General features: G+C 41.2%; 1 protein-coding gene across 9 annotated transcripts in view; it reads right to left on the minus strand.

The window, feature by feature from the left end:
* PIGL (phosphatidylinositol glycan anchor biosynthesis class L) overlaps nt 1-13,939 on the minus strand; it is an 88,747-nt gene extending 74,808 nt beyond the window's left edge. For 2 of the 9 annotated variants that reach the window (XR_007770350.1, XM_050929026.1), the window contains exons 1-2: nt 13,640-13,938; nt 8,817-8,916 (exon numbers count right to left, since the gene is read on the minus strand). Coding sequence is in view for 8 of the 9 variants with exons in the window: in XM_050929026.1 (XP_050784983.1) it covers nt 8,817-8,916; nt 13,640-13,892 (353 nt within the window). In the remaining variant the exon portion in view is untranslated. Of the gene's footprint in view, nt 1-8,816; nt 8,917-13,639 lie in introns of all 9 variants that reach the window. The other 7 variants (XM_050929031.1, XM_050929033.1, XM_050929027.1 and 4 more) reach the window with 5 other exon arrangements.
* Between the last annotated feature and the right edge of the window lie 257 nt (nt 13,940-14,196).

Here is a 14,196-nt window from a genome sequence, read left to right on the forward strand (position 1 = left end):
CCTTAGGAAATCATAATTAATAAATGTGACTGGGCTACCTGATAATATATCCCTGATTTCTACCACATCACCTCAGACTGTTTTACCCGTCAGCCTGACCTTAGACAGAAAAGCCTTAATTTCAGAGAGAAGGACTGATCTACAATTCCTTTAACTGGTGCTGTTGCAGTCTGCTACAGGGGTAGGAGGTGTGGGGTAGGAGAAGGACATGCCTGCGATTAGCACCAGTTCCTAAGGATTGATTGCCGATTACAAGGCCATCCCAGTTCACATCATCACATTAACATCTCTGTTCAGTGCCTGAAAGCAGGGACCATGCAGTCTTACAATACCTGGGAAAGCTAAATTGCATTGAAGCACTCGCATCTGAAAGCTTTTCTCAGTAAAGCAGAGGCTCTAATGGGTAACTGTGCACACACCATCCTGCACTCCCTGCTGTGTTTGTGATAGGATGGAAAAGAAAAGCAAAAGGAAAAAATCAGGTTGGTTCATAGTAGAATAATTCATATTCTAACTTCCAGGCTCAGAGAAATTCAATTTACAAGATACAGAATAGCTCCACATGTTATACAGCTGCCCCTTATTACTGTAAACTAAGGGCATGCTGTTGCAAGCTGCTGAGCATCTCTTGCATAGTAGCGAGCACTTGAAACCTGCACTGAGACTTTAATGGGATTGGAAAGTGCTCACCACCTGACAGGATTGGAGCCTAAGGAAGTGCTTGTAGGAGGCTTCTTAATGCACCAAAATAACCTGACATTTTCTCTCCCATCCTCTTGTCTGTTCTGGCTCCCCCAGCCAGGAATAATCTCCTTATCTGATACGCTCAAACTTCCAAGGCCTTGGTAATGACTCGTGACCTGATCATTGGTTTTGGAAATAAGAATATCTCCCTCTCTGGATGACAGACACTACATACAGACAGGCAGAGTTAGTGATAAAGCCAAGAGGATTGCACAAGGCATCTTTTGCATAAAAGGTTCCTCTTTTCACATTTTTACTGCAGTCATTTTATTCTACACTTCCAAAATAAGGGTAGACAACAGAAGCACTGCCCTGTCTCCTGAAAACTCAAAGCTATTTTTTTATTTTCAAGAATCTCTTCACATCTCAGGCTGATCCTTATCTAGGCCAAGCAACCCATTTTGTGTGTGTGTCTAAATGAAGCACTGGTGAAAAGTGAAGCCCTGGAGACTTAACTCCTCTATTTATCCCTTAAAAGGCAATGGCAGAGCAAGTTTCCCCACATCTCTCTGCCAGTGTGACTGTACCTGCCTTTGACAGGGTCACCCATGAAGGGAGGGGCCAGGTTCTTCATGGCCCATTCAATTTTTACCATCTCTGCTTAAGCATTCAGCAAGGGGACCCACTGTGGTGGTGAGTTTTGTGATGTGGACATTTTTCTACTGAGAACTAGTCTGACACATTCATTCACAGAGACCACTGAACAGTCACTGCCAACTCAAGGGTTAAAAAATTATGAGTCATGCTCTCAGAATCATGAGATTGGCTTTAAAATAATAAATATTGAGTTCTTTATAGTTGCCTTTTGATTTTTTAACTCTTTGGTTCACATTTTCAAGCTTTTTTCAGGATATAGTAAGAAGGGCTAGAAACTTGCTTTTTTTTTTTTTTAAAATGAAAGTTTAGATTCTCATATAATCACATGACTCCGGGAGCTGTCTCTTTAAGAAAAAACACCAACTGTCATGAGATAAAAATCACAATAGTCAGCAACACTGCAGTCAGCACATGGTAACAACTTTCAGTCCCTATTTAACTGGTCTGGTTTTAAATCAGTGACCTAGATATGAAAATGCTATATCTCATTAAAAATCTCCTCCAATCACCCCCATCTTTATTCACCTTACTTCCCTAGAGGTTTTGTATGGCGATCACTCTCCTTCTGACAAAATTAGACTGCATGGAATTTATTTCAGAATTCCTCAGTGATGCTGCTTCCTTAGCTACAGTACTCACTGTTGGATAAACAAGATCTTCTCCCTTGCACAGGGGCTGAAATTGCCTTCGCAGCACTTTTACCTCAGTGCATTGAAAAACTTGGGTCTCTTAACTAGGCTTCTGGGACAGCCAATGTTGCCAACTCTCATGATTTTGTTATGAGTCTCATGATAATTATTGTCTTCCTTAAAGCCCCAGCTCCTGGAGTCAAGTGGATATGTGATGATTTCAGCCTTCATTCTTCAAGTAAAAGTAAGTTTCTAGCCCTCGTGGCTATGGAGAAAGCTTCAAAATGTGACACTCGTGCACCGTAAAGGCTCAAAAACCAGAAACCCAATTAAAAAAAAGTCAATTCTATTATTTTTACACACCTCTTCCTTCTCAGATTTTGGAAGGCACTTCCGATTCCTAAACCTTGAGTCGAGTGCTGTAGCTATCTTTAGAAATCTCACATTGGTATCTTCTGTGCATTTTGTCAAATTTGCAGAAAAAGTATTCTTAAAATGAACAATGTGCTGAGTCATCATCCAAGACTATTATATTATGAAATATATGGCAGAATGTGGGGAAAAACAGAGCCAGAGACATACAATTCTCCTCCCCAAGGAATGCGGTCACAAATTTAATACATGATTTTTTTTTAATGAGCGTCATCAGCATGGAGGCATGTCCTCTGGAGTGGTAGCCAAAGCATGAAGAGTCATACGAATGTATAGCATATCTGGCACATAAATACCTTGCAATGCCGTCTATAAAAATCCCATATGAATGCTTGTTCTCACTTTCTGGTGACATTGTAAATAAGAAGTGGGCAGCAGTATCTCCCATAAATGTAAACAAACTTGTTTGTCTTAGCGATCGGCTGAACAAGAAGTAGGACTGAGTGGACTTGCAGGCTCTAAAGTTTTGCACTGTTTTGGTTTTGAGTGCAGTTATGTAAAAAAAATCTACATTTGTATGTTGCATTTTCATTATAAAGAGATTGCACTACAGTATTTTTATGAGGTGATTGAAAAATACTATTTATTTTATCATTTTTACAGTGCAAATATTTGTAATCAAAATAATATAAAGTGAGCAACTTACACTTTGAATTCTGTGTTGTAACTGAAATCAATATATTTGAAAACATAGAAAAATATCCAAAAATATTTAATAAATTTCAATTGGTATTCTATTGTTTAACAGTGTGATTAAAACTACGATTAATCATGATTAATTTTTTTTATCACGATAATTTTTTTATTTAACCGCGTGAGTTAACTGCGCTTAATCGACAGCCCTACATATTATTAATAAAATTATTTTTAATGTACATGTTTTTGTTCCACTCTCTAACTGTCTTTTTACTCGGTTGTGGGAAATGAGTTTAAATAGCAGAAATTAACTTGGAAATCCTGGAGTCTGAGCCCTGTGCAGCTCAGGAGATGAAGCCTGGTTGGGGTCTGGGGCAAAGTCATCTTTACGCCATCTTTATGTCCACTAAGACAGATCCCCAGCTGGTATAAATTGTTGGAGTCAGGACAATTCACACCAGCTGAGGAGCTGCGCCTCTGAATTCTTTACCTGGCCTGTAGTGCCCAGCGCAACTAATTAACAGCCCAACAATTGCTCTAAGTTATTAGTGTCTTGAACGGGCAGTCTGTTGGCCATTCCCTCTCCTGGGCATGCTGCTACGTCAAGGCGAGTCCCCAGCAAGGAGACCCTTTATGTTGGAATGTGGCCCACAATTAGGGCCACTAGTTATATACTGGATTTAGGCTGTTTTTAACTGAGGAAGCATGTATAGTAATTGCCTTAAGTGCCCATCCAAAAATCAGCAGAAAGCAGTTGCTTAGTACAGATGTTTTTAAAATGCTGAACAAACACTGTCCTGGAAATCCTGGGGCTGCTTTAAAGGATTCCTTATGATCAGAGGGTTGCCTAATGAGAGGTTGGGTCCTTGGTGTAAATTCCACTCTAGGCTGATTGAGTGATGCTTAGGTTTTGTGTGAGTATGTAAAAAGAAAGTGTCATGTATGGCTTTATATGCAACCTCAGCCATGTCAATCAACTTTACACTTCAAGTATGCTTCCGTTTTATACACTGAAAATTCTACTAACTCAATTTTAGATTATGCAAAGAAAAAGGAAGCAGCATGACTCAGCTCCACGCTACAATGGCTGGAGCAGATCCAGACCTAGCAATCCTTTGGGTTTTCCTTTTCCTTACCAAAATACAAGTTTGCAGCTAGGATAATGTAAAGCATGCAGTGTTTGGGTAAGGAACGCAAAATGGGCAGGTGCCTCCCTGGTCCTTGAGTCAAGCAGGAACTCTTCACATTTATGGGAAATTCTCTGCTGCAGAATTAGGATGAAAGCACGAAATACAGAAGGGCTCAGAATTTACCCACTGCCAAACTGCCAAAGAGGAGCAACCTTCTGAAAATGTCACCTCCTTCCTAGCTATAGAATTTCAAGGAAGGTTAATGGCAATAGTGATGGTAATAATAATAAATAACGCTTTGTACTGCTATAGTGACTTCCATCTGAGGCTATCAAAAAACTGAACAGGCGTGAATTCATTAAGCCTCACCTCAGGCCGAACTGGTAAATACTTTAACTATAATCCCCATTTTACAGAAGTGGAAACTGAAGCATAGGGAGGTTAATGATTTGCCCAAAGTCACTCAGTGAATCACTGGTGGTGCTGGAATAAGACTCAGGAATCCTTATTTCCATTGCCTCGTTCTAACAGCAAGACAAAACTGCATCTTTATAAACCTTAACTGTCTAAAAAACATTCCTGCTCCTCTCACCATTTTGTTTCCCAGAAATGAGGGAATATACATCTTGGAAGTAAACTCAGCACACTAAGGAACTCTGATGCGCTTGTGTATCAACAGTATTCAAAACAGCATCCTCAAGTCCTTAACTCAGTCCTCACTCAGCTTCTAACAGTGTCAACGTGAGTTACAAGTGCTCTGCAGCACTCAGGATTTGGCTCATAAAAAGGGATCAGATGTCTGAGTAAGAACTGAGTAACAACTTCAGGAGTTGGCCCTTTCACTTGCTGGCATCTGATGATGAAGTTAGGTCTTTACAGTTTATTAAGGTCCTAATTTTTTATCTCACATTCAAGTTAATACCTACCTCTGTGTCTTTCAGACACTTGCCTCCATTGTGAAGATCACACATCAGTCATTTTTTACATAAACTGTAATCAGGAGAGGTTATAAAGGCTCTTATTTTTAAACTACCTGCACTTCATCTAATAAGGAAACCAAAGTATTGCTTGCATAAAACAATGCTCTGGGTTGTATATATAGGTGAGAATGCGTGAACAGTGTCAGGAAGCTTGCATCATATACTAACCAATTGCACATTGTACTGGAGAGGTCACCAGCCAGCTGGACCACCACTTCTATTTTTTTGAGTATCCTTTTTGTAAATTTTAAGAGATACTTGCTTCATTTACAGGATATTGTCTGTTCCTTTACACTTTGCCAATCTCAGTGACTTGCCTTTTCCCCCGCCAGTACTGACTGTTGCAATACAGCAACACTGCAAAACAGAGTTACCCAAAAGCAGCTCAAGAGAAGGGAAGGGGAGCAGCTCTCCATTCAGTTAAAAGGGGGACTCCCAATAAACACATATCTTATCTGACCCAAAAAAGTCTGTTGAACTAAAATGAAAAGTCAGACCTAAACCCTCAAAAGCCAGGGAATTCAGGCGTGTTGACTCTGGGGCCTTAACTCAAGAGAAAACAAAGAACCATAGGAATATAGGACTGGAAAGGATCTTGAGAGGTCATCTAGTCCAGCCCTATGTGCGGCAGCAGGACCAAGCAAACCTAGACCATACCTGATAGGTACTTGTCCAACCTCTTCTTAAAAACCTCCAGTGATGGGAATTCCACAACCTCCCTTGGAAGTTGGTTCCAGAGTTTAACTACGCTTATTATTGTTAGAATGTTTTTCCTAATATCTAACCTAAATCTCCCTTGCTGAAGACTTGAGTCCATTACTACTTATCCCATCTTCACTGAACATGGAGAATATTTGATCTCCTTCCTCTTTTTAACAGCTCTTAACATATTTGAAGACTGTTATCAGGCTGACCCCCCGAATCTTCTTTTCTCAATACTAAACATGCCCAGTTTTTTAAAGCTTTCCTCATAGATCAGGTTTTCTAAACCGTTTATGATTTTGTTGCTTTCCTCTGGACTCTCTCCAATTTGCCCATAACTGTCTTGCAGCGTGGGGCCCAGAACCGGACACAGTACTCCAGCTGAGGCCTCATCAGTGTCGAGTAGAGCAAGACAATTACCTCCTATGTCATGCATACAACACTCCTGTTTAATACACCCCAGAATGGTATTTGCCTTTTTTACAACTGCAACATATTGTGGACTCAAACTCAATTTGTGATCCACTAGAATCCCCAGATCGTCTTTAGCAGTACTACCACCATGCTGGTTATTTTCTATTTTGTAGTTGTGCAATAAGCAAAGTACTTTGCATTTATCTTTATTGAATTTCATCTTGTTGAATTCACACCACTTCTCCAATTTATCAATGTTATTTTGAATTCTAATCCTGTCTTCCAAGGTGCTTGCAATCCCACCCATCTTGGTGTCATCTGCAAATTTTATAAGCAATACTCTCTACATAATTATCCAAGTTATTAATTAAAATATTGAGTAGTACCAGACCCAGGACAGACTCCTGTGGGACTCTACTAGATTCGCTCTCCCAGTTTGACTGAATTTCACTTTGAGTATGGTCTTTCAAACAGTTGTGCAGCCACCTTATAAATTCATCTAGACTGGATTTCCCTAGTTTGCTTATGAGAATATCATGTGGGACTGTGTCAAAAGCTTTACTAAAATCAAGATATATCATATCTACTGCTTTCTCCCTATCCACTAGGCCAATAACCCTGTCAAAGAAAGAAATTAGGCTGGCATGGCATGACTTGTGCTTGACAAATCCATTCTGGCTATTCCTTATATTGTTTCATATTTTGTTGCATGTTAAGAACAAAGGTCAGCTTGGGTCCTGGATATTTAGTCTGGCTTTTCTAGCTTTTATGGGTTTAAATCATGCCTTTACAGTTAATTGTATGTTTGTTTTTTAATAAAAAATGTTCTTTATTGTTTTTATGATGCATCTGACGAAGTGGGTATTCACCCACGAAAGCTCATGCTCCAAAACGTCTGTTAGTCTATAAGGTGCCACAGGATTCTTTGCTGTTTTTATGATGGTTCTTCAAAACTAAAACAACTATCTGTTCATTGTTTCCTGTACATTTATCCTCCATTTCTAATATCAGACATCAGCCTGTACTCGCATGGAGGTGTAATGAGTGACATAATGGGTCTCTACAATCACTGGGTTCTATGATTCACTAATTCAGCATGTTAAACTGCCTCTCCAGAAGAAAGTTTCTAAAGTAATCATAAACACAGGAAGGCTGACTTCATCATCTACCCTCATGTCCACACAGCACTGAAAAGAATAAGGCCATGTCTATACTAGCATTTATGTTGGCAAAACTCAGGGATGTGAAAAATATACCCCCCTGAGCGACATAAATTTTGCTGGCATAAGCGCTCATGTGCACAGGGCTATGTCGGCGGGAGACCCTCTCCCACCAACATAGCTACGGCCACTCGTTGAGCTGGTTTTATTATGTTGACGGGAGAGCTCTCTCCAATTGGCATAACGTGGCTACAGGAGTGCTCTTACAGCAGCACAGCTGTGCCACTGTAAGCTTGTAAGTATAGACATAGCCTAAGGATCTTGTGCAGACATCTAGTCCATAGCATTAGGAAATTATGTTATCACCTGGTTATGTCTTGACTCTAATACACAATTCATTCTTGCATGTGTAGGTGGGACTATGCTATGTTATAAATATGTTACGGGATACTGCTACAGCCCAGCCTCTATAGGGCTATAACTTGGTCTCAGATACGCAGACCAGATCAAACCACATTAGAAAATGATTTCACAATCTGGGGCCAGACTAGTGTAAATCAACATAAGTATAACTAAAACCAATGAAGCTAAAGCAGTTTACATCAGCTGAGGATCTGGCTAATGGTACTGTCAGCACAGACATACCTCTAATGCCCTGCCCACACTATGGCTAAAGTTGTGCTAACAACAATTCAGTTTAATCTCAGTTGTTACTACCATGAGTCCCTTGACCAGCGTGGACAGGAATTCTTTTAAAGAATTGTAGACACCATAAATATCCAGAGGCCCAGTCCCAACACAACTCCAATTCATAGACAGGATCTTAACTGACATGCCCAAATCTTTAGCTTGAGTATGGAGAATAGGTAAGGGCCCATCTACACTATTAGTTGTAACTACATTGTAATCAAGTCAGAGAACAGCTGTATTTTAATGCTGTAACCAGTCCCCTGATACAGTCATATCTGTAGCACAGACTTGCTTATAGATGACTTGGTGTGAGGGGTCATCTATAACAGTTTGGCTAGCACAGTACTCGGGGGGGGGGGGGCAGGGAATAATATAACTATGCTGCCCAGATCCACTGAGCTAGAACCCAGCTAGCATGGGAACTTGTCATGTTTTCAGCTGCTTTGTGGGCAGACCTTAACTGAAAGGATCTGAGCACCAAGATATATTGGAATTCATGTCCAAACGACCTAGATTTCCTTACACGGTACTGAAGAGTTAGCCAATAAATGTTACACTACACTTCCATTTGACTGATAATGAAGTTCACAGCATGGGACACTAGGTTAAACTTCTACTAGATTTCCAAGGCCAGGGTGCATTAGTTGATATTTCCTATTTACAGACAACAATGGGATTCTGCTATAATTAAAAAATGGTTACCTGTGGTCAATAACTGTTACATTGGAAGAAGGGATCCCCAAAACAGCACAACTCTGTACAAGCTCTTTCTTACGAATCTCCCCTTGATTGTAGTAATTTCCTGAAAATAACAAATGCAGTAACACTATTTACTTTATTTCAATTTAGCATGGAACAAACATCTCCATCCTCAAATCCTCAAGCATATGTAGAACCACATGTAAGATCTGAAAGTACTTAGTACTAGGGCTCCCCACCTGAGGAAGAGGTACATTATGGGGAGCAAAGTCCTATAGCTTATACTCAGGAAATACTCCCTTTGGCCCAGTGTAAAGTTTTAGGACCCAATACACCCACATTCCCGCCTTGTCTTCAAATGGAGTTGCACTTTCATCTCTTAGAGCAGAGTTTGACTCTTTATAACGAATGAGTTCTCTTGGTTGGAACACAGGAATCTGCCATACCAAATCAGATCAATGGTCCATCTAGTCCAGTATCCTGTCTCTGACAGCGGCCAGTAGCAGATCCTTCAATAGAAGATGCAAGAAAGCCCATAATGGATAATTATGGAATAACCTACTCTTAGGGAATTTTTTTTCCTCTCTCCTCCCTCAATCTATTAATGTCTGGCTTATATCCCGAAGCATGAGGGTTTATAGCGCTCTTATGTTTTTATCCTTTTTAGTGTTACAGTGAACGATCTTATTATCCATATAAATAGATGTCTAATCCCTTTCTTACTACTACTAAACTCCTCAATGATATTTCGTTGCAGTGAGTTCCATGGGTTAGTTACGCTTCGAGTAAAAAAGTATGTTATCCTTGTAAAGTAATAAAATTCCAGCAAGTATATAAACTGAAGTCTCTGTTCTCACATGTTACCGTATGGAAATCACTGATATCTCATGATGTTAAAACCATTTGTCAAGGCCTTTTTACAAATATAGGGGAATTCACCATTCCAATGAGAGAGGACCAAAAGCTCTTGCTATTTGACAATAGCTAGGTGGCCTCTGTTAAATGAGATGGTACGCTGCAGTCCAGTTTTTCGCAGACAAGTATCTACAACACAACTGGTGATAATTGGTCTCCTTAGGAGAGACCAGAAACTGAACTCCTCCCTCACTACCAGAGGTGGTAGGTCAGACTCAGTGTTGACATAAATCAGTGTAGTTGCACTGACTTCAACAGAACTACACTAATTTACACCAACTCAAGATTAGGTCCTCAGACTTCAGAACAGCAGTGTGTCAGTACTGGGTAAGAAACATGCCTATCTAATACTTATGATTTAACTGACAATTAAAGGGGCTTAAGTTTCCAGTATGGTCATGAGCACCTTGCATGAGCACTAATATTCACATAAAACTGGAATACTGCAATAATGAAGCACTGTCAACATTAACGAGACACGTATGAGATTTCCTATCATTATAAACTCTGTGTTGAGAAACTAATTCCTCAGAAGTCTGCACTGTTTCTAAAACAAGTATACTAAGTAATGTTCATGCAGGAGCTAACAGAGCAGAATTGAAAAGCACTTACAGAACCAAGAAAGGAATGTTAAAACATGTTAAAACCGCATTTAGAAAACAGCATTCTGTAAAACTTTTAATAGACACAATGAGACCAAGGCTAGCATGGAACTAGGATTCATTAACTTAAGACACAGGCTGCTTCTTGGTTTAATTATTTTCTTCTCATTCTGCTTTCATGTTACCTGGTCTGTCTGTTAGCAAAAACAATGAGGAGTCCTTGTGGCACCTTAGAGACTTACAAATTTATTTGGGCATAAGCTTTCATGGGCTAGAACCCACTTCATCAGATGCATGGAGTGGAAAATACAGAAAAGGATGGAGGTTGCCTTACCAAGTGTGAGGTCAGTCTAATGAGATAAATCTATTAACAGCAGGATACCAAGGGAGGAAAAATAACTTTTGAAGTGGTAATGAGAGTGGCCAATTACAGATGGTTGACAAGAAGGTGTGAGTAACAGTAGGGAGAAATTAGTATTGGGGAAATTAGGTTTAGGTTTTGCAATGACCCAACCACTCCTTTATTCAGGCCTAATCTGATGGTATCCAGTTTGCAAATTAATTCCAGTTCTTCAGCTTCATGTTGAAGTCTGTTTTTGAAGTTTTCTGTTGAAAAATTGCCACTTAACATGAATCATGAAAAATCCAGGTTAGAGTTTAGCTGGCCTCAGAAGGGGTGCTGCCCTGCGCAACATGGCAATTGCCACCAGGTATAAATTCTGAGCAATAAAATTAAAAAGTACTGCAGAGTTTGAATGTGTGATTCCAGTTTGTAGTCAGCTATTCTGAATTACACTGAACTTTTTACTATTGTGGGGTGAGTCTTCAGAAACTAGCATTCATCTGGTGAAGTGCTGCAATCTGAGCTGTCAAAATCAGCTTTATATGATGCTCAGAGTGAAACATTAACCTCAGAAGAGACAACTTTTCTTATCACAATAAATTTTAGACTCTTACTGCAGCCCAGAAATGTGTGTCTTCAGGAGGCTCTGATACTGATCATCCATGGAAGGGATGACTTACTGAGCTAAACCTCAGGTTGGAACTCTACAGCTTTCCTAGAGGCAGAAGTTCAGATCCCAGAAGGATCAACTCAAACCTACGTCCTTCCTAGGTAGTTTTAAATACTTCTGTATAGTTTACTCTGTGAGAGTCTTTAAGAGACAGAGATTCTGCTTCTAATTCTTGGATCTTAATGATATCAGGATACTATTAGAAGAAGCGAGGATTTTCCTCAGCAACAGTTTACTCTGCTATTATGCAATGTTCTGTATGCTAGGCCACGTCCAGACTAGGGTATTAAAATCAATTTTAGATACGCAACTTCAGCTACGTGAATAACGTAGCTGAAGTCGAATTTCTAAAATCGAGTTACTCACCCGTCCAGACGGCGCGGCATCGATGTCCGCGGCTCTCCGTGTCGATTCCGGAACTCCGTTCGGGTTGATGGAGTTCCGGAATTGATGTAAGCGCGCTCGGGGATCGATACATCGCGTCCAGACTAGACGCGATATATCGATCCCCGAGCAATCGATTTTAACCCGCCGATGCCGCGGGTTAGTCTGGACGTGGGCCTAGTGAGTTGCTGACCTCCACTGCAGACATAGCTATGCTTCAGTGACAATGTATGTATACGGGGCCAATTTCTGTCCTTGGATTACACATACACAACTTCCACTGAAGTTGTGGGTTGAGATTCATATATATCTGAGAACAGAATGTGATCCACATTTGTGAAATACCTTAGGATGACAGGCACTACATAAACGCAAAATAGCATTATTGGGCAGCCATTGGTACCGAAAAGCATTGAGTGGCTAGTACTCCTGAACCTCAACCATGGAACTCAGTAAGGTGGCAGCTACTAATGAGAGCTATTGGAGTGTTAGTGCCACCAGTTATTCACCCTGGACTGTATGACCAACAACAATTTGCTCACAGTGCTCTAATTCTAATGCATTCTAGTGGCATTTTTGGTTGTGATCCAACAACTGAAAGTGTGGTGGTTTCTAAGTACCCATTTTGCCTCCATTTTAAAATTGCACAGAAGAAAATAATGGGAACCTTAATACAGTGTCTGATCAGCCTCATCTATTGCACAAACAAATGAAGCACCAACCATCTGAATCACAGGATCCTACAGAGGGCCCCTTCTCCCATCAAAAAATGACTCAGACGTGCATTTGATACTACATAGTTTCTAATAATGAAATTCATGACAAAAAGATTCTTGATCCTTAACTCACATTATAAGCTCCTTGGGGCAGGAACCCTATCTATTATGTCTGTGCAGTGCCATGCACACTATAATGTTTTATAAACAATCATATGCTTATGCTTCTACACAACTAAATGTCTTTCTTTTCATTTCTTTGTGCTATTATCTAAGCCATTGTAAAGTGTTTTGGGAGGTACAATTGGCATGGAACTCACTACCTCAGATATTGTTTTATTACACTTTTTACCAGTGGTTCCTAACCACTGATATCTGTCACAGTACTTCAGGATTCGGGGAATGGTCCTCTGGATGTACCACACACCTTAATTATTAGCCTCTCTTCTGGTTTCTATGAGTTACCACGGCCCACTTTGCATTAAATGATACATGTTCTAGCCTGCTATCAAGTGGGGACTGCATCAAACTATAGTCTCACAAGAGTTGTCTGAAGGGTCAGTTAGAGTGCAGATGTTTCTTGAGCACTATAAACTGAATAGCATGGTGACATTTTAATGCATCACCATCATATTGCGTCAGGCACAACGGTGCAATATTGTGTTTTGTCACAGTGTACTGATATTTTGTAAGCGACACTACAATGTATCATGATAGGACAATTACTTCACAATAGAGTGCACATCTACTACAAGGCCACACAACATTGTGAAATTGTAACATACAGCGTGATGTTGTGGTGTACTGAAGTAATAATGTGGTAAACTAGGGTTGTCTCCAGTATTGTCCTGGAGTCGCCAGGAAATGAAGATTCATCTTTAATTAAAAATTATATAATGTGATGAAAACTCCAGGAATACGGCCAAGCAAAATTGGCAACCTTGGGTATGACACAACTCAGTTACATTATATCATCGTGAAGCGGGGTGTATCATGAGGATGTCGGCTACAGCACAAAAGCCTGATTGGATGATGTCACCATGGCATGCAACACAGGGTAATGACATCATGGCACGATGATGTCACAGCATGAGGTGTCACTGAGTGCAGTGTTGGCATTTCCCTCATCTGGTCAGTGTTGGCCAGACCCACCCCCCCATTCCTCTTTCTCACCGTCACGCTCCCTCCTCCCTCACCTGAAGAGCAGCACAGCAGCCAGAGTTGGGCCCGAAGCCTGCCCAGGCTGAGGATTGTGGGAGCAAAGAACATTGCTTCGTCATCAGGGTGCGCCGTCACGACCAGGGCTCGTACGTCATCGGCCCGCGGCGGTCCCGCCGCACACAGGGTTCGGTGTCCCCAACCCGCGCCGCGTCGTCGCAGCCAGCGCGAGGCTAGCCACACCAGCGTAAGCAGCGCCACCAGGAACGAACCCAGCGGCGCCAGCCCCATAGCGACCGAAACCAGAAGGGACCAGGTCGTTCCGGGCGGGAACAAGGACAAGCGGCAGAAAGGTTCCGCGCCTCGAAGGGCTTTTCCCTGAGCAAGGCTCTCTTCTTTGAGTGAACCCAGGAGGGAGTGACAGGGATAATACGCAGGGCTCGCTTTCTTCCTTTACTGCCCTTCCAGAACTGGCCCACCACATGTCCCCCTTTGGGGAGTGGAAAACGAGCCCCCTGCGGGAACTCCACCCAGAAAGGATTCATGCACAGAGAAAAGAGTTCCAGCCTCCTCAATATCCCCCTCACTCCACAGG

Source organism: Gopherus flavomarginatus, chromosome 19 (genome assembly GCF_025201925.1).
Source record: "Gopherus flavomarginatus isolate rGopFla2 chromosome 19, rGopFla2.mat.asm, whole genome shotgun sequence".
NCBI classification, from domain to species: domain Eukaryota; kingdom Metazoa; phylum Chordata; order Testudines; family Testudinidae; genus Gopherus; species Gopherus flavomarginatus.